At 47.3% G+C, this 25,070-nt stretch overlaps 1 protein-coding gene across 2 annotated transcripts in view; it reads right to left on the bottom strand.

The window, feature by feature from the left end:
• Nucleotides 1-25,070, bottom strand: part of trim36 (tripartite motif containing 36) — a 162,069-nt gene that overhangs the window by 110,092 nt on the left and 26,907 nt on the right. For both annotated transcript variants that reach the window (XM_085987079.1, XM_085987080.1), the window contains exons 4-6: nt 13,138-13,463; nt 10,827-10,973; nt 10,391-10,486 (exon numbers count right to left, since the gene is read on the bottom strand). In XM_085987079.1, the coding sequence (XP_085843205.1) occupies nt 10,391-10,486; nt 10,827-10,973; nt 13,138-13,463 (569 nt within the window). The remainder of the gene's footprint in view (nt 1-10,390; nt 10,487-10,826; nt 10,974-13,137; nt 13,464-25,070) is intronic.

Raw genomic sequence — 25,070 nt, 5'->3', positions numbered from 1 at the left:
GCGGACCCTCTGGGACACTTCCCTCCCTCTTCTTAGGTCCGAACGCTGCCCGGCTTCGAAGCACCGGCCGCGCCCTGTGTGCTCCACCCTCTCTCTCTCTTTGCTTCCCGACTCGCTGCCCGGCCCCGTTGCAGAGCCACCCGATCAAGCTCTAGCCTGCCGCAGCCCAGGAAGGATCAGTGCACTACCTGCCACCAGCCCGATTAGCTGGGAAATCACAGACTGGAGAACCAAGCCTGGCTCTCGACAGTCTCTCCTGCACTTTTCAATTCGATGATTTGGAGGGCGGTTGCCCATGGTCGATGCCCGTTTCTCGAGTTTCTTTGGATTATTATTTTTTTTCTTTTCTTTCTTCTGGCTTCGACCTTCAATAACGTCGTCTGAGGTGCTGCCGAGTTGCAGGTAAGTTCGTTTCTTACTCGTCGCCAGTATTATGTCCGTGTATAATTGAGACACGGACTGCAGGAGTTGATTATAACAAGTCTTTACTGAATGGAGACAACCTGGAAACTGAAACTACAGAAGCCTGCTAGGGCCTTTTATACAGGGGTGGTCACTGCCGGTACTGCAGTCTGAGTCCAGTTATTCCCTTAAAAGGTACATACACAACACTTTTTAAACTCTCTCATTTACAAAGTTGGCGTAAAAATGTCCAGGTCAATCCCTGAAAGAGCACACAGGTTGTTCTGTGCAGGTGAAAGTTTGTAGCAGACTAGTAAGTTGCAAAGAGCACTCAAATGTTGTGGGTCATTCATTTGCATAATCATTCACAGACCCAGCTGCAAATTTGGGCAGGGGCAGGGAGCACAATAGTGGTGAGAATGCAAAATTGAACGTAGCTAAAATTTAAAGAGATACCAATTATTCCATAGTATTACATAGTATTGACAGCGCAAAAATAGACCATTCGGCCCAACTGGTCCATGTCGGTGTTTATGCTCCACACAAGCCTCCTCCCACCCTTCATCTCACCCCATCAACATATCCTTTTATTCCTTTCTCCATGTGTTTAACTAGCTTCCCCTTAAATGCATCTATGTTACTTGCCTCAACTACTCCTTGTGGTAGCGAGTTCCACATTCTAACCCAGGGCTGGGTAATTATTTGGGCTGGAGGGCCACGTTACAGGTTTTGGTGAGCTGTTGAGTGCCGCACACCAATGTTCCCCCTAAGGTGCGCGGTCTCACACCAATCGCAAGGTCACACCCAGCCGCTCACCGGCTCCCGCGCAGGCCGCTCGCCGGCTCCCCCGCCGATATTCGATAGACTCTGGAACAGTACCCATGGATTGGCGGGTAGCTAATGTTACCCCACTGTTCAAAAAGGGTGGTAGAGAGAAAACGGGGAATTACAGCCTGACATCGGTAGTGGGGAAAATGCTAGAGTCCATTATAAAGGATGTAATAGCAGAGCACTTGGAAAAAAGTGACCGGATCGGACAAAGTCAACATGGCTTTACAAAAGGTAAATCGTGCTTGACTAATCTACTGGAATTTTTTGAGGATGTAACTGGTAAAATAGATAAGGGAGAACCAGTGGATGTGGTGTATTTGGATTTTCAAAAGGCTTTCGATAAGGTCCCGCATAAGAGATTAGTGTGTAAAATTAAGGCACATGGGATTGGGGGCAAGGTATTGACTTGGATAGAGAACTGGTTGGCAGACAGAAAGCAAAGAGTTGGAATAAACGGCTCTTTTTCCGAGTGGCAGGCAGTGACTAGTGGGGTACCGCAGGGATCGGTCCTCGGCCCCCAGCTATTCACAATATATATTAATGATCTGGACGAGGGAACTAGATGTAATATCTCCAAGTTTGCAGACGACACAAAGCTGGGTGGAAGTGTGTGCTGTGAGGAGGATACCGAGAAACTCCAGTATGATTTGGACAGGTTGGGTGATTGGGCAGAAGCATGGCAGATGCAATGTAACATGGATAAATGCGAGGTTATCCACTTTGGTGTCAAAAACAGGAAGGCAGATTATTATCTGAATGGCAATAGATTGGGAGAAGGGGAAGTGCAACGAGACCTGGGCGTCCTTGTGCACCAGTCGCTGAAAGTTAGCATACAGGTGCAGCAGGCGGTTACGGCGGCAAATGGTATGTTGGCCTTCGTAGCGAGAGGGTTTGAGTACAGGAACAAGGATGTCTTGCTGCAGTTGTACAGGGCCTTGGTGAGACCACATCTGGAGTATTGTGTGCAGTTTTGGTCGCCTTATCTGAGGAAGGATGTCCTTGCCATGGAAGGAGTGCAGCGAAGATTCACCAGGCTGATACCTGGGATGGCAGGAATGACGTATGAGGAGAGATTGGGTCGATTGGGCTTGTACTCGCTGGAGTTTAGAAGAATGAGAGGGGATCTCATCGAAACATATAAAATTCTAACAGGACTAGACAGACTAGATGCAGGAAGGATGTTCCCGATGGTTGGGGATTCCAGACCAGGGGTCACAGTCTAAGGATAAGGGGTAAGCCATTTAGGACAGAGATGAGGAGGAATTTCTTCACCCAGAGAGTGGTGAACCTGTGGAATTCTCTACCAAAGAAGGCAGTAGAGGCCAATTCATTAAATATATTCTACTCAGAGCTCCGGCACGGCAGGAGAGCACCAGGTGGGCAGAGGAAACGCTTCAAGGACACCCTCAAAGCCTCCTTGAAAAAGTGCAACATCCCCACCGACACATGGGAATCCCTGGCCCAAGACCGCACAAAGTGGAGGAGAAGCATCCGGGAAGTTGCCGAACACCTAGAGTCTCTTCGCTGGGAGCGGGCGGGAGCCAAGCGCAAGCAGCACAAGGAGCTCACATCAACCCAAGCACCCCACCCACCCGCCCCTTCAGCCACTGTCTGCCCCACCTGTGACAGAGACTGTAGGTCCCGCATTGGACTCATCAGCCACCTGAGAGCTCATTCTTAACGTGGAAGCAAGTCATCCTCAGTTCCGAGGGACTGCCTAAGAAGAAGAAATATATTCAAGAAGGAGTTGGATATATTTCTTAAGGCTAACGGGATCAAGGGATATGGAGAGAAGGCAGGAACAGGATACTGAATTTGGATGATCAGCCATGATCTCATTGAATGGCGGAGCAGGCTCGAGGGGCCGAATGGCCTACTCCTGCTCCTATCTTCTATGTTTCTATGTTTCTATGAGCAGCCATGACTCAACGGAGGAGAAGCTTCCAGTGCGGACGCGCAGCAGCGCCCCCAGCAGCCAACGATGAGCGGCGGATTTGGCGGGTTTTTAAAAAATGATTCACGGAGCCAGAGCGGGAGAGAGCCACAGACAGCCGTTAGGCCAGCTCCGAGAGACAAAAGGGAAGCAGATCTGCAGCAGACGTGTAGCAGCAGTCCCGGCAGCTTTAATTTTTTTTTCATTGCCCCGGTTCCGGGTCACAGACTACTCCCAGGCCGCAGTAACCCTGAGCGAGCTCTCCTCGGGGGCCCCCCCCTTGCAAGACTCAGACGAATGCGCAGCTCGAGCTCCAGCGGGCCAGATAGAATGAGCTGGCGGGCCGGATACGACCCGCGGGCCATATTTTGCCCACCCCTGATCTAACCACTCTCTGGGTAAAGATGTTTCTCCTGAATTCCCTATTGGATTTATTAATGACTATCTTACATTTATGGCCCTAGCTCTGGTCTCCCCCGCAAGAAGAAACATCCAGGAGTAGGGTTGCCTTCTCTGGTTGGACCTATTCCTGGCAGTTTCATCACCACCTCCCATCTCCAACCGCCCCGCCCAGTCAAAGTCAGTTTTCCATCGCCAATATTTTTATAACTAAATAAACAAAAGTGTTGAAAGTAAATGTAAAAAACACACAACTTATTAAAGGGAAGTGGCACAATAGGAGGACATCAATTCTTCCAGCCTTTGGAAAAGCTCAAAAGGCACTTCAACTCCTTGCTGTCTTTGCCATGGCTGAAGGGAAGAGCGAAAAAGGAGGTGACAGGCAGGAAAAGAACGCCAATATACAGGCATGAGTTCTCTTGGCGATGGGGTGGCCCAGCGCTCTCTGTTTGATGGATGCTGAATTGAAGGTGATGCTGCAGGAAGTGCTGGTGAGGAGGGTGACCCTTTTTGCTACTCCACAGCGCCATCCCCATCGGTCCACAGTGCTGCATGTTGGGGGGAGGTAGGCTTGAGGCTGCAGCTGACTGGCATGATCACTGGCTGTGCCAATCCTTTGCCTCATCATAGCTGCAGGTATCCTTGCAGCACAACTCTGCACCTGACTCTGATGACCCAAGCCCTGTGAAGACAGTTCCCCACGGTTGTTGCCAGGTAGGTGTGCCAGAACCTGCAGATATGATTGGTGGCATCTTGCTGGGTGCAGCCAATCAGAGTGCGCTGACTCTTGATCACCCTGGCATGTCTTCTTTCACGCCTTGCCACTGAGAACGTGACATACTATACGGGGAGTTCTTCTGAAGAAGCATCCAACATCAGAGTTGAGGCCTCAGCATGCATTAATCATCTGCCAAAGCGAGGAGCATTCACCTCTTGCAGATGGGCACCAAGCATGGAGAAATCTTCATTGCCTCTGCCATCTGAGATCGGATTACTAGCACTCCAAAAATTGCAGCATTGAATTTACCCCACTGTTCCCACTCTCGATCCGTCCACCGCCATTTTGAATGGTCCTGAAAATGGGCAACCAGGGGCACGCCTGGTTCAGAGAAGTGTCAATCGATTTTCTATGACATACAGAGGACCCCGATGCAATTTTTAGGTTCCAATGGGCGAAGTGTGCACCGCACATATTCTGCCCATTGGTACTAGGCACACAGCGGCCTCAAAGGGACTGCTACAAGCCACTCTGGAAACAGCCTAGGTACATTTTCAGGATGATTTTTGTGAGCCAATGAGGAGCCTGAATGTTCTTCCTGCCTTCAGAAAAATCTTCCAACCCGCTACCAGCTTCTCGCTGCTCGATTTGCCTCTTCCCCCTTTTAACAGTTACCTCCGCCTCAGATCCAGAGAGGAACCACTGGATTTCTCGCACCCCTTGTTTCCCCCCCCGCCCCCACCCCATTCGATTAGCACTTGCAACTCATTAATCAGGTGCAAATGAGGCACAACCATCAAACTGGCACGGGAGTCTGACTGCCCAACACCCGCCCAATGTCGGCCGATTATGAAAATTGGCACCAATGTCTCATACATATTGTCCTGCCTGGCATCCTTCCATAGATCATCCTCTTCTTCCTAATACTTCAGATAACACCTGCCTCTTGAAGAATGTTTGCACCAAATAGAGGTTCAAATTTATCTTTGGGGATATTTTGTTATAGCAAGATAAAAATACTCTTACTTATTTTTCTCAAGTTTAATGCTCAATAATCAAAATGGCAGCTATTTTGGCTTATTTTAAATTGTTAAACGCAAATGTACTGGTGAATATGAACAGCTGAAAATTGACCAATCAGAACACATTTATGTTGGTTTTACAGCTCTTAAGCAGCTAATAAGCTGCTAACTTGTTAGCAATCCCGAAGCTGTTGGTGATCCAGCTGTAGGTGTGCACAAATTGAACTGGAGAGAGTCAGGACAAAATCTTAGGAAAGATCGCTACTACCCAGAGTCGCTAGTCTATCAGGATATAATGAGCAGTACAGCTAATTCACGTAAACCCTAAGCCTGTGAGCAGCTTATAAACAGTAATGCCACTTTCCAACAGGGCCTGCATTATATTACTAAATCGAACAAGAAAGCTCGTGTCTGATCGGATTTCTCCGTCCCCACTTCCCGACCCTGGCCTGTGAGCAGGCCTATCCTTACTTTCCATTTGGCAAGGAAAAAGACCACATTGCACAACAGATCCATTTATCCCCTTCACATTCCATAAATACTCGTGATTATCCTGGAAGCAATTTTATAAAACTTTGGATAAACATTCAGAATGGGTAGGAAATAATAATGCCTAACCAGAAATATTGTGTACACCACACATTTAATAAATTCACCCTTCTATCTGGGTCTGAGCGTTAGAAGCCAGATATACCATTTCCACAATCAGTTTAGTGTTGTTGAATAAATTTAAAAAATAAATGCAACTTTATTCACTGTTGTTGGAAAGGGTGTTTTTGTAAATACATGAAGCTTTATTCAACATGTTTAATTAACATTTTTAGTCTTAAATTCCCCAAGCATCATTTAAATATATGACAAACTGACGTGTTATTAACCTATCAAAATTAAAACTGATATTCTGCTAATTGGCCCAGAAATTCGGGTCTCCGCGGATGAGTACGCACGGGGTACTCACCCGTAAGCCCAATGGAAGTGCCGGTTTTCTGCATGCACTGCGCATGCGTGGGAAACTGGCACTTCCGTTCCCCTGAAAGAAGGGGTTCAGAGGTCGAATGCGTGCGCAGGAGAGGCTGCGCGTGCGCATCGAACTTATGGTTTTTTTTTGCAGGTTTTCCCGGGAAGGTAAGTCTCCAGAAGTTACACATATAAAAAGCAGTCGCAAGGCCTGCTTTTTACAAGGTAAGTGGTGAATTAATTAAAATTAAAACATTTTTTCCACAGGTTTATTATTTTTAAATACTTTAAAGAAAAGTAAGTTTATTTTTAGTCCCGTTAGAAAATAAAATTATTTTTTTCAAAAATTTAAAATATTGTTTAAAATAGTTATTTCATGTAAGTTATAGTTTATTTTAAAAATGTGAGTTTTTAAAACATTTATTTGAAGATTTAGTGATGTTTTGGGGCTTATAGTATTTATAAATTTGACAGGTCTTCCTGTCAAACGTATGAATGAAGCATTCCCTGCTACCATTGGCTCTCTAACTAACTGCATCGAACTAACTGCGCCCCTGGGATATGCAAGCACTGCACGCTGGCAGTTGGAGGAGGCCCAGGATTGCAATTCCACGCGGGCCAGCAGCTCAACGGCCGGCGCGCAAGGTAAGTGCAGGTCGGGAGCTTGCACCCGCGGAAGCCCCCGACCCGAATTTCTGGGCCATTTTATCTATGTGTAACATAGCTGTTCAGTCATTAATGTGAAACTTGCTATTTTAAATTTTACAAAAATAACTAAATCTCAGTAATAAATGTATAAATGAACTACAGTGGAGTCTTAATACGCTGAATATCTCAATACTGTATATCAAAGTTTGGTATCGCTCTGCTACCTAGTATTTCATTTTAGTTTGATATATATCAAAATGAAACCTCAAATTATCTAATTAATTTTGTGGCTCTAGTCAACAGCATTTACCTGTATCTAATTAATACAAAATTAATCATTAATGTCTCTGTGAAACCTGCTATTTTAAATTTTACAAAACGAACTAAATCCCTAGATTTTGTAACTCCATTCAGCAGTATTCACCTGCATCTATTTACAGGTAGACTATCCTTTATCTGCACTTCCAAAAACCGAAAACCTCTAAAAACCGAAAGTTTTTTCGTGGAGCGTAAGTCGTGCGCACGACATGACCCGAGTGGCGCCAAACATGACAGGAGTGGTCCGGGAGCTCTGCCTTTCCCTGTGAGCAGGGCAGAGGGTCACAGAGTTCCCTCCTGGGTAGGAGATTGCAGGCCGAGCCGGGCAGTGTGAAGGAGGTACCGGGAGAGTGAACGCAACAATACAGCGGCCTGTCCGATAGCTGCAGCGGCCCGTCCGATAGTCTTTTCTTCCCCCCCCACCACCCCCGACCTGATTTGCGGACCAGCTTAGTGTAGGAGTCAGCCGATATCCGGCTTTCCCACAACTGGCGGCGGCAGTCGAGCCCCAGACCCCCGCTAAGTCAAGGAATTCAGATACAGAGCAGGGGGAGCCGGAAACCTCGATCTAATGGCAGAAATCAGCAGCCATTTTGTTAGGTTTTTTTTCTTCCCCTAGCACTTTTTTTCTTCCCCAAGCATTTTTTTAAACAGTCAGGCTGTGGAAAGAGTCTCTGTAGCTTAGCAACAGCTTCAGAGATGCTTCCAAGGCAGGGCCCGAGTGTTTACAAGCTGTTGCTAAGCAACAGTGTTTGTTGTCAGATATGGAGATGAAAACCTTCTGAAATCCGAAAAATTCCGAAAACCGAAACACAGCTGGTACCAAGGTTTTCGGATAAAGGATAGTCTACCTGTAATACAAAATGAATTAGATATATCAAGCCACAGTTCCACTTTCCTGGAATCTCCAAAACTTATCTCCTACTCTCCTTGCTCTTTCCTCCTGCTCCTGCAGGCTTCCACACATTATTGTACTGTATTCCCAGCTAATACTCGGAATGGTCAAAATGTAATGCTGAACCTAGATAAAAATGTTAATAAGGCCACAGTTGGATTTTTGAGCTCCAGACTATAGGAAGGATGTTCAGGTAATAGAGAAGGTCTAGAAGGAGGGGACATAGATACAAGATTAACTGTAGGTTTAGATTTAGATGCAGATTTAGGACATAGAGCAGAAGAAACTTTTTTTACACAGGGGGCTGTGATGCTGTGGAATGCATTACCAGATTTAGTGATTGATGCAGAGAACATGAGGTTAATTTTAATTCCAACCGCCTGGCGGAAGTGGGGGACTAACCCACTTTGTTCCCGCCCCAATCTGACCAATTGCAATTGTAAATTGCAGGAGGCAGTGACACTTGCCTGCAGCGGGTAAAGCCCTTCTTTAAATATGCAGATTGGGTTCCAATGACATCATCAGGCCCAACCGCTATTTATTCCCGAGAGCAGAGCAGTGGTGGCTTCTCCTCCAGGCCAAAGCTGTTGGGATCTGGATCCAGGGCCACAAGAGGCTCAGGTAAGTGTACATTGTTTAAATTTGTTACAGGTTTCCTTAGGCCTCCCCTGCTCCAGGAAACCCTACCCCACCCCCCTCACCCAATGACCATGATTCCCTTCCTTAAGCCCTCTGATGCACTTATCTTATGCCATGGACCATTCCTCTGGATGTCCGGTGGTGGCCTCTATGCTGCCCGATTTTAATTGCCGGGCAGCTGCTTCCCGCCGACCTCCAGCCCACTTTTGTTGGGAAGTCAGCAGCGACAAGCTAACTAGGCCTGGCCGTTAAAATTGGCTGAGCCTCCCGGCTACCGCTCCCAGATGAGTTGGCTACTGGCTAGGCCACATTCCCTCCCGAAAGTAAAGATCAACTCCCATGTCTACATTCAAGAATGGATTAGATAGGTGGTCGAAGGAGAAGGGAATAAAGGGAAATGGGAACAGAGCAGGAACAGGGGACTACTGTTCATATGGAGGATAAACACCAACATGGACTCGTTGGGCCAAATGGCCTGATTCCGTGTTGTAATTTCTATTTAATTTTATGTTTATCCCAAGATTGGGAGTCAACCACAAATTGGTTTATTTGAATTTGACAAGTCCACCAGTGTAGGAAGCCTGTTCTCAGCGTTACTTCTCAATGGTACATTTAGAATTTATCTACCAATGATGGAGCAGCGTTGACAACAGACTTTCAACCAGATGGATTCAGCAGCCGAGGAATAACCATGTTGGTTATCTTGACTCTTGGTTTCACCCCGAATATTCTGTGGAGTCAAGCCTGGTTTAGGAACACAGAGCATGTGTAGCAGCCTTAGACCAGAGAGTAGGACACTTGCACTGGAGAATTCAGGAAAGCAGGACTGGTCCTGGAGCAGAAATCGTGTTAAATTGGGAGTCTCGCTATATCAAAGCATTTCTCTGATTCCTTTGGACTTGATTTGTTGATACTACACTGTACGAGAGTCAGTACAGATTGCAAGTAGGACAAATATAGCATTTATGGTTTAATAAAGAATTTGCTAAGTATCTAGTTTGCTGATAACATATTTGAAGGGAAAATATAGTTGTCTATTCCCTTTCTCCAATTTTATTCCCTATCCCTTTAAGCTTACCCATGTTGGTCACAGCTCCATGGGTACCAGTCATCTTCTATCACCTAATTTCTAAGATGGATAACCAAGGGAATGGAAAACAAAGAGCAATCAAACTTGGGGCTCTAAAGGACCAAGAGAAAGTGGACCTTCCTATATAAATACAAGTTATTGTTGTTCATATTCTTTGTTATTAGCATTGAGATTATGATACAACTGCTCATCCCTGTCCCAACCTTCATTCCAATTGTCTTTCCTCTCCCCCTAAGTTTACCCATGCTGGGGCACAGCACTATGGGTACCAGCCACGCAAGAAAATTGCAAGTAGCTCTTAAGAAGCATTTTTTGGCTTTTTTTATTTTCTTTCCTCACACCCATTTTGGGCTGTGAGCAAAAACACGATATAACATGTAATAACAGGAGAAAAGTCTGTTACCCCTTTTGGTCACATTTACTTTCTCACTAGCATAAATCCCCAGAACAAAATATCCTCCTTGTTCTTAAATTACATCACATTGTAGCGTAACTTAACAATAGGCTGCAAGTAACTGTCATTCCAGCCAACTCCTACCTCTGTCTGCTCAATCATGTGTTCCAGTTGGAAGATCTGAGTTTTCACTTGGTCCTCTTTGCTGATGAGGTAACCGATACTCTTCGACAGCTTCTCCTGTTGGCATAACAACAAAGCATGTCACTGGGTGAAATCAGAGAACACCATTCAAACAGCACCAGCTGTCAACATGTCCTCAATATCTCAGTTTACACATACAGAGGGCAACCAACAATTATGAGAATTAGAGAAACCAAATATATATAAAAGAGTAAATAGATAAGTGGTGAGGCCAGGAAACAAGAAAGTCACTGATACATTAAAGTTATTAAGCATTTAAGATCCAATTGTGTACAAGAAGTAGGGGGGGGATATTGGATTATTTTTATGCCCTGATACTTGAGAACATAATAAGCACTTCTGGAAAATGTAAGCAGTCACTATCAATATATCTTACCTTAAGGACTTTGTAAGCACTGCTCATAGAGGTTACTTTGTGGTTGGCGTGTGACCCACCGAGCTTACACAGGTGGCACACGGGCCTTCTGCATACTTCGCAGTACATGGTAACTTTTTCCATTTCATGCTCAGGACACATCAGAATCTGATGGCAGTTGGGTCAGGAAGCAGGGTAGTGGGGGGAAGGAGGCACAAAAGAAAGACATTAAAACTATTGTCATTCAAAAATCAGTAGTACAATTCATACTGCACAATCCAGTCAGTCAACACCTGCATAAATTTTAGTCAATTTCTGTATTCTTACCATACTTACAGAAGAGTGAAATAACCCTTGTAATTGGGAACTTTCCAAAGTGCTGTATCAATACTATTCAGTTTGTCAATGGCATTTCCTGCCCGCCACCATTTTCCAGCGTGACCAAATGAAACACATAGGGGGAGAAATTGGTCTTTATTGCGCGTATTTTCCAGGCTGAAAATGGGTGCAAAAAGTATTCCATTTTGGGGAAATGTCCTGCACCCCAAGACGCCGGAAATCATCTGATCCAATATTGGTCAGCTGATTTTTCAGGCATTCCTTGCAGCCAACTAAAATGGGCATTAAGTTCCTTATGAGGGGCCCAATACCTGCTTTAGAACCACTCTGCTGAATTGGCCACTGCTCCAGGCCTGCTCCACTGAGGAATCTTCTGCGGCCGCTACGGCCAAGTACATTTAACTGTTTAATATGGCGCCAGAAGGAGCAGGAGTGCTCTTCCTGGTTCCACAGCACTCCCGGGGGCCATTGTCGGCCTGTGATTGCTAGCTCCCATTGTCCTACACCTTGCCCTCCCCAGGCCTGACCTGAGGGGCACTGCTGGCGAGGCAGGCGACCCGAAATTCATCCTCTTGAAATGGGCGTGTTGTCTCTGGAGAAGCGACAAGAGTTGGCAGCTCGCCCAAATTATTGAAATGATTCTCTTCTTTGCACTTGCAGTCATTTCTTCTCCTTGTCTCTCATTGCCTATTTCCTCTCTCATGCTTCATTTACTCCTTCTTTTCCCCTCCCTCTCTGTCACACAGTTACTGGCACTGGATTTCTATTTCAAAAGACCAAAGATCGGATATGCAACTTGTATCACAGGACCTTCTCAATGCACATGATTTTTTAGAGTTGTTCTTGACCAGTTTAGGGTTTTGGGTTGACATTTGAGGGTCAATTTCCTTGGCCCTTGCCCCTGAGGAACACTCAGTTTCGGATATATCGGATATTTACAATTGGTGCATCTCTTTTTTTTTGTTTCTATCATATTTTCAGCTATTCCTTGAGAGATGCTCACAATCTTAAGGGAATGATGTGCAGCTGTTATACACGTGTGGGTAAAACGACTGCAACATCTGTCACTTATTCATCAGCAGATATGATAATCATGCCATAACTTGTGTTATATTTATAAGATTGACAGATTGCGGCTCTGTCACTCTATTTAGAGATCACACCCTTTTAAGGAAAGAAGAAGCTGGAGACTAAATATTGTGAATCACTCAACCTAGCCTCATGATTATGAAAAATTAATGATTGTACTGTCAAATCAGGACTTTCAAATTTAGGGAGTTAAGGTAGCTAGTTTAACAAAACCTGGTGATAGAATTATAGCAACATAAAACAAACACTTGTATATTTGAAGTCAATTTCCTCTAAGTATTTAGGTTACTTTGATCTATTGCACCACATTACTGTCCTTAGGGGAAATACTAACCTTAAGATTGATCTATGCGTTTGAGTCAGAATGAATAAGCAAGAAAATGAATTCAGCTGTGCAACTTACTCAAATGGCTCCTCTCTTCAGCTTAACTAGAAAAATATATTTCCATTTGTAATTAATAAATACAAAATATCTATAACATACTGGGATGCGATCTACATCATTCAGATGTGTATGATTCATACAGGTACATTTTGACTTGAAGCTAAATGATTTATATATTAGACATGCCAGATACTGCAGTACTACTAATTCAGTGTCATCCTTTGGTTTTGCTCTCTGTGCTATTGGGTTCGCATCAAAATTAATTATTAATAAAGCACTGTCTTCATGAAAAAGTCTTTGGTCATTTTTTCTGTGTGTGTTTGAGGAGAGGGATGAGTGATGGGACTCAATATTTACATCTTGTCATCATATCTTTGCCAAGAAATGCGAAGTGTCCTCCACACTTATTTTATCAGGATATTGTCCCTTGGAAAAAAAAGTCTGATGAAATAAATGCATTTCTGGGAATGCCTATCTGGAATATGTTTTATAAAAATGGCAATAAGAGAAGCTCTGTACCTTAGGTCGGAAGTTGGTGGTTGGTCCTACGTACTCATGCTGGGCCTTTGGAGTACCCCAGGGGTGATGCAGTTTGAAGCACTCATTGCAGTAGCTTGCCTTACAGTCCATGCAGCTCTTTGTGGCCTCCTGGGGTGGGGGCTTGCAGAGATTGCACATAATTGCCACAGCTGCTCTAGCGGCTTGTCTGTATCTTTCTACGATCGTTTCCAAGGTGAAGTTTCGGAACAGACCACTAATGCCACGCTCTCCAAGATCTATGTCACGTTTGCAGCTAGGACAAGGGAAGGTGGTGACCCCTTGACTGTGGATGGTTCGTTTCCAGCCTAGATGGGCAGCAGATCCTTTTTTAGTCAACCAATACATGAAACAATAAGGGGAAGGTACAGAGAAAGGACAGACAAGGGAAAGTACAAAAGAAAGAAAATTGACAGAGCAGTAAAATTATATAGATTATTAGATTCAGAGAATCATGGAACATTACAGCACAGGAGGAGGTATTTCGGCCCATCGAGTCTGCGCCTGCTGTTTTGAAGAGCAATCCAGTTAGTCCCACTCCCCCACTCTTTCCTCATATCCCTGCAATTTTTTTCTCCTTCAAGTATTTATCCAATTCCCTTTTGAAGGCTACTATTGAATCTATCCACCGCCCTATCAGGCAGTGCATTCCAAATCCTAACCTTTCGTTGCGAAAAATATTTTCCTCATGTCGCCTTTGGTTCTTTTGCCAATCACCTTAAATCTGTGCCCTTTGGTTATCGACCCTTCTGCTACTGCAAACAGTTTCTCTTTATTTACTCCCCTTCATGATTTTAAACACCTCTATCAAATCTCCTCTTAGCCTTCTCTACTCTAAGAAGAACAACCCCAGCTTCTCCAGTCTATCCACGTAATTGTAATCCCTCATCCCTGGAACCATTCTAGTAAATCTCTTCTGTACCCTCTCCAAAGCCTTCACATCCTTCCTAAAGTGTGGTGCACAGAATTGGACACAATACTGCAGCTGGGGCCGAACTAGTGTTTTATAAACGTTTAGAATAAATTACTGGCTTTTATACTCTACGGGGGTGATTTTGCCAATGGAGGTGCGTTGGAAGCGGGACTGCTGCTTGGCGGGTCGATGTCCCGCCTCCATCAATTTGTGGCCAACCCATGCTAATTTCCCTTGATTGACCTTGTTAAGTCTGCCCAGCGGGTTTAGCAGGCCAATTAAGGGAAAGCCGGTTACAGAGAACGTCAACGTATGACGTTTCATCTGTTAAAAATTTGAGACAGATGAATTGTCATCGTTTGACAGCTCTGTGAAGCTGTCAAGCAGTGACATTCTCTGTAGTTTGATGAGGTCTTGAATTCAAGACCTCATCAAATCTCTTTCTTTTGCAGAAATGAGATAGCTGTTGCATTGGAGAATGCTACGGCCATCTGTCATCTCTACCGCGGAGGTGCGAGACTCTCCGCGTACCCACCGACTGAAGCCTGCAGGAAGAAACAAAGGTAAGTACACTTTTTCTAACACTTTGCACTTACCTCAGATACTCATCTCTCCACTTGCACCCATCACTTACGTTCACAGCACACTGTTGGACCCCACAGACTCACTACTCGTCTCGGTGACCCTGGCGGGGTTCAGAGCCTCCGGGAAGCCCGCACCTGTGTGGGCAAAATGGGGATAATCCTCTTAACTGCCTGTTAACAGGCAGTTAAGTGGCTGTAATCCCTTCCCACCTCCAAGGAGACAGGACCCGGCGCGGGACGGCTACCCGATGGCACGGAAGCGGGTTGGGGGCGGGTTGTGCACCCACCCCCAGATTCTGCCATTTTCCTGGCAGTCCCGCCTCCATACCCGCCTCCCGGGGCTGGCAAGATCGCGCCCTACGTCTCTATTTATAATGCCCAGGATCCCATATACTTTATTAACTGCTTTGTTAACCTGTCCTGCCACCTTCAAAGATTTGTGCACAAACACCCCCAGGTCTCTCTGTTCTTGCATCCCTTTTAAAAATTATACCATTTAGCTTGTAACATGTTATGGAAACATTTTCTGTTGACCAGGTTATTGCACTGAATCTATTGCCATACCTGGCACTAAGCTCATGGTCTACAGAGCAGTAGTGATACCCGCCCTCCTATATGCCTCAGAGACATGGACCATGTACAGCAGACACCTCAAAGCACTGGAGAGGTACCACCAACGCTGCCTCCGCAAGATCGTGCAAATCCATTGGCAGGATAGGCACACCAACGTCAGTGTTCTCGCACAGGCAAACATCCCCAGCATCGAAGCTTTGACCACACTCGATCAGCTCCGACGGAGGGGCCACATCATCCGCATGCCCGATACGAGACTCCCAAAACAAGCGCTCTACTCGGAGCTCCGACACGGCAAGAGAGCTCCAGGTGGGCAGAGGAACTGCTTCAAGGGCACCCTCAAAACCACCTTGAAAAAGTGCAACATCCCCACCGACACATGGGAATCCCTGGCCCAAGACTGCACAAAGTGGAGGAGAAGCATCCGGGAAGGTGCCGAACACCTAGAGTCTCTTTGCCGGGAGCAAGCGGAAGCCAAGAGCAAACAGCGGAAGGAGCGCACGTCAACCCAAGCACCCCACCGTCCCGCCCCTTCAACAACCGTCTGCCCCACCTGTGACAGAGACTGTAGGTCCCGCATTGGACTCATCAGTCACCTGAGAACTCATTTTTAATGTGGAAGCAAGTTATCCTCGGTTCTGAGGGACTGCCTAAGAAGAAGAAGATTGCCACACCTACTTACCATGCAATGTTATTCCATTTCCAATACTAATACAACTTCTGTCAAACCAGAAAATAATCGAGCATCAGAAGGGACAACAGATCTTGGGCAGTGCCAGATATTTAAGTGATGTAAATTTATAAAAGGAACTCCTGGGTCAATGTTCCATTACAAAGAAAATAAAGATTGGTTGCGAGTGGTTTTAACTTTTGAAACTTTCTCTGTTTTACAGTTAGTGTTCACGTCTTCTATTGCCACTACTATTATGGGTGCTGAATCGTGCATTGCAGCTCCATGCAAGAGGCGTTTTATAATACTGTAAAGCTAGGCATTTAATTGTAATGGTACAAGCTGACAGGAAAAGATGCTCTTAATGAGATTAATTCACTGTATTTAATCAAGCTCCTGTTTATTTAGAAAACATTAAATTGGACCACCTGGACATGTAATGCACTACAATTCTAAATCTAACTTGGCACATCTCTAGCCTTGGACCATCATTAAAGTAACCATGGTTAACCTATCCCATGGGTATTATCCTAGAAGAGCTGCAAGGTAATCTGGAGTTTCAGGCAGAATTTCACACATTCACTGATTTTTCCAACACTGGCCCCTTTTGTCCAGGCGGGTGACTTGGTCAAAGTGTTCTCTTATTGTGGCAAGAAAACATCTTAGAGTGTACTAGTAAAGATTTATAATATAAAAGGACTTTCCTAGTAAAAGTAAAAACATCTCCAGGATGAACAACAAGGTCAGTTTGATTTTTTTCCTCCAGTTTCCCTCCCCACCCCTCAATCCTGAAGAAAGTGCATAATTCCACAAGTGGCAGCATTCTGGTCCTCTCCCAAATGGCCACTTTCCATCTGTCACCCTAGACAGTGAGGTTCAGCATGACATAAGTGCACATCAGGAATTTGGATGTGGCTTGAATGGATAGAAAATCCTGCAAGCCATGAATCAGGCATCCATGCTCAAATTCCTGATATACAGTCCTGTTGCATGAATCTCTGTGCTAAGAGTGTTAAATCATTACATTTATCCCAGTGATCACTGGTAGGACAATCAAACATTAATCATAGGAAGGACAATCCTATCCTCACTTGGCATCTACACACAAGCACTTCCAGGAGGAGTCATTGGATAGCAAATCAGGAGCAGGAAACCTGGCCAACATTCCCCTCCCTAGCTCATGGAATAATGACACCAAATGGCTAAAATCAGCCAACTCAACACATTGAGCTAGCTGGCTGAAGCGCAGGTGTTCTGGGTCTGTATGGTTCCATATTACACTGGTTGATGTATCACTCGCTGAGCCAGTGGAGGAGGGGAGCTTGGGTAATGAGATTAAAAACATCCTATAATACTTAGATTTTTATTTTTCTTAAATGCATTATTGCACCTTCAAAAGCAAGGAATTAGATAAAAGAACTTGCATTTATATCGCACCTTTCACAACCTCAGGAATTTGCAAAGCCCTTTTACAGCCAATTAAGTACTTTTGAGGCGTAGTCTCTGTTGTAATGTAGGTATGACTCTAATTGTTAGATAATTTCAAATTTAAAAAAAACAAAAATTACATAAAATTATATCTGAAAATATCCAAAATTTGCATGCTTCTGAGTTCAGATTTTTCTGAAGTTAAGGAGTACTGACTATAAGTTAAGGGACATCAGTATATTCAGTTAATACTACTCTCGGGGCTCTTTGCACTGGGCTGGCAGGTAGTAGGGACAGAAGAGAGTTAAATTCTGCACATGACCATGTTCTACTCTATTTGAATCGGTAATTTTTCTATCTTTGCTATTCAGCTGCCTTAATATGTACCATGAGATAGACAGTCAGTGGAAAAAGGGCGAAGGGCATGAAGGTGAAGTTGCATTACTTTTGTTACACTTGAAAAACTATGATTCACCAGGTGTCATAAATTTAGAGCCTCTGTAATAGGATCAATGACTTCATAACTTACTGTTTCAAGTGCCTCAGACTGGCCTGTACTCAAGTTCATTCTAATTTTAATCCATTTTATTTCATGAAAATATATATTTGTTTCCCAAAAATCTAAAAAGGCACTAGAAAGTGTTTTGCTGCAAATATGTTGGTCTTATTAATAATGTCAGTTACAGTTCCTCAGGCAAAGGAAACATTTGCATTCACTGGTGAGTAAGAAACCCGAATTAGACATGCCTGAAATTGTTAAGGATCACTGACTATGAACTTAACAGCTGCTCAACAGCTGCACACCTTAATTTTAAACATGACTGCTACTGAGTACCTACCTCAGGTCACATTAGCAGAGTTGATACAACTCTTACCCCACCCCCACCTCAAAAAAACAATTGAATCCACTTTAGCAGATCATTATAAACTATTAAAAATAAAACACATTGCATTAGTAAAACTACTCATAGACTAGCTGAATTGGCTTGTATTGATTCAGTTTTTAACCACTGTTTACAATATAATTCCACATATGACATTTTAATTCCAACTCTCAGACTTCAGCAGTGTTCATCACATCCCTTGACAACTTCTCAGCAAGCAGGCTTTTATCTCATTTGAAAAGTAATTGTATTAATGTGAATAATTATGCTAGTTTGAAACAAAAGCCTCATGCAACTTAAAACAGCAGGCGATGCAGCCACAGGCTTAACTCCCCAAACGACTTGCAGCGTGTTGATGCTTTTCCAGTGCAGGCAAGTAACTGGGTGGTGGAAACAGCATCAAGCCTTTGGAGAGTTGAGCATTGTTAGGCACTTTTTTAAAAAACGTGAGTGGATATAATGTAATTGGATGTATTCTGGCCATACTGAGAATCCACAGCAAATAACTTATAAGCACACTTATAACAATGGTTAATCCTTCAATGTGAACATCACCCACAACATGAAGTGCATTGATAATTGCTGCTTGTACTAAAAATGATCCAAAATTGAATAAAAACAACCAAATTAACAGTAAGTGAATGATTTTAACCTTGAATATGTGTGTGTGTGTGTGGAGGGTGTGTGTGTGGAGGGGGTGTGTGTGTGTGATGTGCCTCAATAATCCCGAGACTCGATGTTAGCGGAACAAAACAAGGCTTTTATTAACTTAGAAGATAACACGCAGTGGAGAGAGGTATCTTCCGTCTGGAGCTCTGCAGTACTGGATATGAGGCCAGACTGAGCTGGCTTACATAGAGGCCAGGTATGGGCAGAGCCCTACACACAACACATTCCATACATTCCAATATACAATACAATGGTGAGGAGAAACCTGAAACCAACCACAGTCACAGGCAATACAATGGTGAGGGGAAACCTGAAACCAACCACAATCACAGGCAGTGATGAATGGAATATTTCATCACATTCACCCCTTCTATAGATTTAGTCTGTTCGGGGGTTTGGTAGTCCTCTGCGACCGACGTGGCTGTTGTGGTGTCGCGGGTGTCGGCTGGGTGTCCCCGGTGGCCTCCTGGGTCTCTGCCGGGGGTGCCGCCAGGGTTGTTGAAGGGGTAGTTGGTGGGGGTGCCGTTGGTCGATGTTCTTCCGGGGGTGATGAAAGAGTAGTGGGTGGGTAAGAGTTGCTGTGGTCGTTGTTGCTGCTATTGCCGTGGTTGTTGTCGTTACCGGCTGGGGCGACGTCTTTTATTGACACGGTGTCCTCCCTTCCGTTGGTGTGCCGGACATACGCGTATTGGGGGTTGGCGTGGAGTAGGTGCACTGGCTCCACGAGAGGGTCCGTCTTATGGCCCCTCACATGCCTTCGCACGAATACTGGACCTGGGGTGGAGAGCCATGACGGCATGGATATGCCTGAGGTGGATTTCCGGGGAAAGCTAAACATTCGTTCATGAGGCGTGGCATTAGTGGCAGTACACAATAGCGACCGTATCGAATGGAGCACATCTGAGAGGACTTCCTGCCAGCGGGAGATAGGGAGGCCCTTGGTCCTTAGAGCTAGAGTGACTGCTTTCCATACTGTCCCGCTCTCTCGCTCCACTTGACCGTTACCCCAGGGGTTGTAGCTGGTGGTACGGCTCGTGGCGATACCCCTGGACAGCATGTACTGGCGTAGCTCTTCACTCATGAAGGACGCCCCCCTATCCGTGTGGATGTAGCTCGGCATACCGAACAGGCAGAACAGGCTGTTGAGGCATTTAATGACCGTGGCGCTGGTCATGTCTGGGCAGGGGAAGGGCGAATGGGAACCGGGAGTATTCGTCCACAATGTTCAGGAAGTAAACATTGCGGTCGACGGACGGGTGGGGGCCCTTGAAATCTAAGCTGAGCCGCTCAAAGGGCCGTGTAGCTTTGATTAAGTGGGCTCTATCAGGGTGGTAGAACCGAGGCTTGCACTCAGCGCAAGTGCTGCAGTTCCTGGTCAGAGACCGAACTTCCTCAATCGAGTAGGGTAAGTTGCGGGACTTTATGAAGTGGAACAGCCGCGTGACCCCTGGGTGGCAGAGGTCGTTGTGGAGGGTCTGTAGCCGATCCCCGGTGGCGCTGGCACACATCCTTCGTGAGAGGGCATCTGGGGATTCGTTAAGGGCCCCTGGCCGGTAAATGATGTCATACTCGAAGGTGGAGAGCTCGATCCGCCACCTAAGAATCTTATCATTTTTGATCTTCCCCCTCTGTTTATTATTGAACATAAACGCTACCGACCGCTGGTCGGTAAGTAGGGTGAAGCGTTTGCCGGCTAGGTAGTGGCGCCAGTGGCGCACTGCCTCCACGATGGCTTGGGCCTCCTTTTCCACGGAGGAGTGTCTGATCTCGGGCCCTTGGAGGGTCCTCGAGAAGGAAGCTACGGGCCGCCCCGCCTGGTTGAGGGTGGCCGCCAAGGCAAAGTCAGACGCATCACTTTCCACTTGAAATGGAGTGTTCTCGTCCACTGCCTGTAGCGTGGCCCGCTCAATATCCTGCTTAATGCTTTTGAAGGCGGCGTGGGCCTCAGCAGAGAGCGGAAAAGAGGATGCTTTCAAGAGGGGGCGGGCTTTGTCGGAGTAGTTGGGGACCCATTGGGAATAATAAGAAAATAACCCCAGGCACCTTTTCAGGGCTTTGGGAGTATTGGGCAGGGGCAGCTCCCGTAGGGGGCGCAATCGGTCGGGGTCTGGTCCGATTTCCCCATTCTCCACCACGCTGCCTAGTATGCAGAGGCGCGTGGTGTTGAAAACGCACTTGTCCTCGTTGTAGGTGAGGTTGAGTTTTTGTGCGGTTTTCAGGAACCTCTCGGGGTTCGAGTCGTGATCCTGCTGGTTGTGACCGCAGATGGTGACGTTGTCGAGGTAGGGGAAGGTTGCCTGCAAGTGGTGGTCATCGACCATGCGATCCATCTCCCTCTGGAAGACCGAGACCCCATTCGTCACCCCAAAGGGGACTCTGAGGAATTGGTAGAGGCGTCCGTTCGCCTCGAAGGCGGTGTACGGGCGGTCCTCTGGTCTGATAGGGAGCTGGTGGTACGCTGACTTGAGGTCGATGGTGGAGAACACCCGGTATTGGGCGATTTGGTTCACCATTTCTGATATGCGGGGTAGCGGGTAGGCGTCTAGTTGGGTGTACCTGTTGATCGTTTGGCTATAGTCGATCACCATCTGTTTCTTCTCGCTACCCCTTACCACCACCACTTGGGCGCGCCACGGGCTATTGCTGCATTCAATAATGCGCTCTTTCAGGAGCCTGTCTACCTCGGTCACGATAAACCGCCTGTCCTCCCAGCTGTACCTCCTGCTTTTGGTCGCTATTGGCCGGCAGTTAGGGGTAAGGTTCGCGAATAGCGAAGGCGGCTTTACCTTCAGGGTAGCCAGGCCGCACACTGTGAGGGGCGGCTGGGACCCACCGTACTTGAGCGTGATGCTTTGGTGGTTGCACTGGAAATCCAGGCCCAAGATCACGCTCGCGCATAGATTCTTCATGATTAATACTTTAAAATTATCGTATACAGTCCCGTTAACGGACAATTGTACCGTGCAGGAGCCCAGAATGGTCGATGTCTGGGTTTTATCAGCCATAGAGATGGTACCCCGAGTAGGGACCACCTTTAGGGAGAGTTGTTGTGCCAGTTCAGGGTGGATAAAACTCTCCGTGCTTCCGCTGTCAATTAAACATTTAACCCGGCACCCGTTTACCTCGATGTCCACCATTGATTTGGATAGCGGGTGGGGCCTGGTCTGGTCCACTGTGACCGATGCCACTGTAGGGCCCTGATCGAGACAAGATGGCGTCCACGCTGTCTGCTCACAAGATGGCGGACCCCACGAGGTCGGGCAAGATGGCGTCCAAGATGGCCGCTCCCACGGCGCACACGCGGCGGTGGCGGGTTTGGTTTTCCGGCAGGGTTCCCTCTGCACGCCTTCCCGAAGTGCCCCTTCTTACCGCACTTAAAGCAGGTGGTGCCTTTCGCCGGGCACAGGTTTCTGGTGTGCTTTGGCTGCCCGCAGAAGTAGCAGTTGGGTCCCCGACACGTCGCGGCTGTCGTAGGGCTTCTGGGGGGAGAGCGGGGCCCCGACGGTGTCGGGCTGCCGGGCGGGGAAGATGCCTTCCAAGATGGCGGCGCCCTTGGTGCACACGTGGCAGCGTGGACGGCGCGGGCTGAAGAGTAGGCGTCCGAGTTTCTCTGGGCCACATCCAGGGATCGTGCGGTGTCTGCAGCCTGTTTCAGGTCCATCCCGTTTTTTCCAGCAGTCTTTGCCGGATGTAAGTGGAGCTGAGGCCTGTGATAAAGGCATCGCGAACAAGCTCGTCGGTGTACACTGCGGCTTTTACATCTCGGCACTTGCAGTCTTTGCCAAGCATTTTCAGGGTGCCTAGGAACTCCTCCACCGATTCCCCAGGTCGCTGTGCGCGAGTGGCGAGCAGATGCCTAGCATACACCTCATTCGTAGGCTGCTGGTAATGCGCCTTTAAGATGTCGCAGGTGGCCAGGTACGTGTCGGCGTCTTGGATGAGGGGGTAAACCCGGTGGCTTACCCAATTCCGCAGAATTCCGAGTTTCATACTCGCAGCGTCCGTAGCGTCTTTGACGGCTGCGGAATTGTCCAGGAAGAATTCCATACACATAAACCAGTGTCCGAAGCGTGCTGATGCGTCCGGAGCATGCTGATCCAAATCCAAACATTCGGGTTTCAGGAGTTGATCCATTGTGTTGAAAAATAAGTTAATAAAATTGATGTGCCTCAATAATCCCGAGACTCGATGTTAGCGGAACAAAACAAGGCTTTTATTAACTTAGAAGATAACACGCAGTGGAGAGAGGTATCTTCCGTCTGGAGCTCTGCAGTACTGGATATGAGGCCAGACTGAGCTGGCTTACATAGAGGCCAGGTATGGGCGGAGCCCTACACACAACACATTCCATACATTCCAATATACAATACAATGGTGAGGGGAAACCTGAAACCAACACACAGTCACAGGCAATACAATGGTAAGGGGGAACCTGAAACCAACCAGTCACAGGCAGTGATGAATGGAATATTTCATCACAGTGTGAGTGTGGAGGGTGTGTGTGTAGGGTGTGTGTGTGTGTGTAGGGGGTGTGTGTGTGTGTGTGTAGGGTGTGTGTGTGTGTGTAGGGTGTGTGTGTGTGTGTGTGTGGAGGGGGTGTGTGTGTGTGTAGGGTGTGTGTAGGGTGTGTGTGTGTGTGTGGAGGGTGTGTATGTGTGTGTGTGTGTGTGTGTGTGTGGAGGGTGTGTGTGTGTGTGTAGGGGGTGTGTGTGTGTGTGTAGGGTGTGTGTGTGTGTGTGTGTGTGTAGGGGGTGTGTGTGTGTGTGTGTGGAGGGTGTGTGTGTGTGTGTGTGTGGGGGGAGGGTGTGTGTGTGTGGGGAGGGTGTGTGTGTGTGTGTGTGTGGGGAGGGTGTGTGTGTGTGTGTGGGGAGGGAGGGTGTGTGTGTGTGTGGGGAGGGAGGGTGTGTGTGTGTGTGTGTGGGGAGGGTGTGTGTGTGTTTGTGTGTGTGTGGAGGGTGTGTGTGTGTGTGTGTGTAGGGGGTGTGTGTGCGTGTGTGGAGGGTGTGTGTGTGTGTAGGGTGTGTGTGTGTGTGTGTGTGTGTGGAGGGTGTGTGTGTGTGTGTGTGGGGTGTGTGTGTGTGTGTGTGTAGGGTGTGTGTGTGTGTGTGTGTGGAGGGTGTGTGTGTGTGTGTGTGTGTGTGTGGAGGGTGTGTGTGTGTGTGTGTAGGGTGTGTGTGTGTGTGTGTGTGTGTGGGAGGGTGTGTGTGTGGGGAGGGTGTGTGTGTGTGTGTGGGGAGGGTGTGTGTGTGTGTGTGGGGAGGGTGTGTGTGTGTGTGTGTGGGGAGGGTGGGTGTGTGTGTGTGTGTGGGGAGGGTGTGTGTGTGTGTGTGTGTGTGTGTGTGGGGAGGGTGTGTGTGTGTGTGTGGGGAGGGTGGGTGTGTGCGGGGGGGAGGGTGTGTGTGTGTGTGTGGGGAGGGTGGGTGTGTGTGTGTGGGGGGAGGGTGTGTGTGTGTGTGTGTGTGTGGGGAGGGTGGGTGTGTGTGTGTGTGTGGAGGGTGTGTGTGTGGGGGGGGGAGGGTGTGTGTGTGTGTGTGTGTGTGTGTGTGTGGAGGGTGAGTGTGTGTGTGTGGGGGGAGGGTGTGTGTGTGTGTGTGTGTGTGTGGGGGGAGGGTGTGTGTGTGTGTGTGGGGGGAGGGTGTGTGTGTGTGTGTGTGTGTGTGTGTGGGGGGGGAGGGTGTGTGTGTGTGTGTGGGGAGGGTGTGTGTGTGTGTGTGTGTGTGGGGAGGGTGTGTGTGTGTGTGTGTGGGGAGGGTGTGTGTGTGTGTGTGTGTGTGGGGGGGAGGGTGTGTGTGTGTGTGGGGAGGGTGTGTGTGTGTGTGTGTGGGGGAGGGGTGTGTGTGTGTGTGTGGGGAGGGTGTGTGTGTGGTGTGTGTGGGGAGGGTGTGTGTGTGTGTGTGTGTGGGGGGGTGTGTGTGTGTGTGTGGGGGTGTGTGTGTGTGGGTGGGGGGGTGTGGTGTGTGTGTGTGGGGGAGGGTGTGTGTGGGTGTGTGTGTGTGTGGGGGAGGGTGTGTGTGTGTGTGTGTGTGGGTGGGGAGGGTGTGTGTGTGTGTGGTGTGTGTGGGGGGGGAGGGTGTGTGTGTGTGTGTGTGTGGGGGGTGTGTGTGTGTGGGGGTGTTGTGTGTGTGTGTGGGGAGGGTGTGTGTGTGTGTGTGGGGAGGGTGTGTGTGTGTGTGTGTGTGGAGGGTGTGTGTGTG

Source organism: Somniosus microcephalus, chromosome 1, assembly GCF_052327205.1.
Source record: "Somniosus microcephalus isolate GS21.2 chromosome 1, FLI_Smic_1.0, whole genome shotgun sequence".
Taxonomy (NCBI): Eukaryota; Metazoa; Chordata; class Chondrichthyes; order Squaliformes; family Somniosidae; genus Somniosus; species Somniosus microcephalus.
Note: the sequence above shows the minus strand (reverse complement) of the source record. Positions and strands in the feature narration are given on the sequence as shown.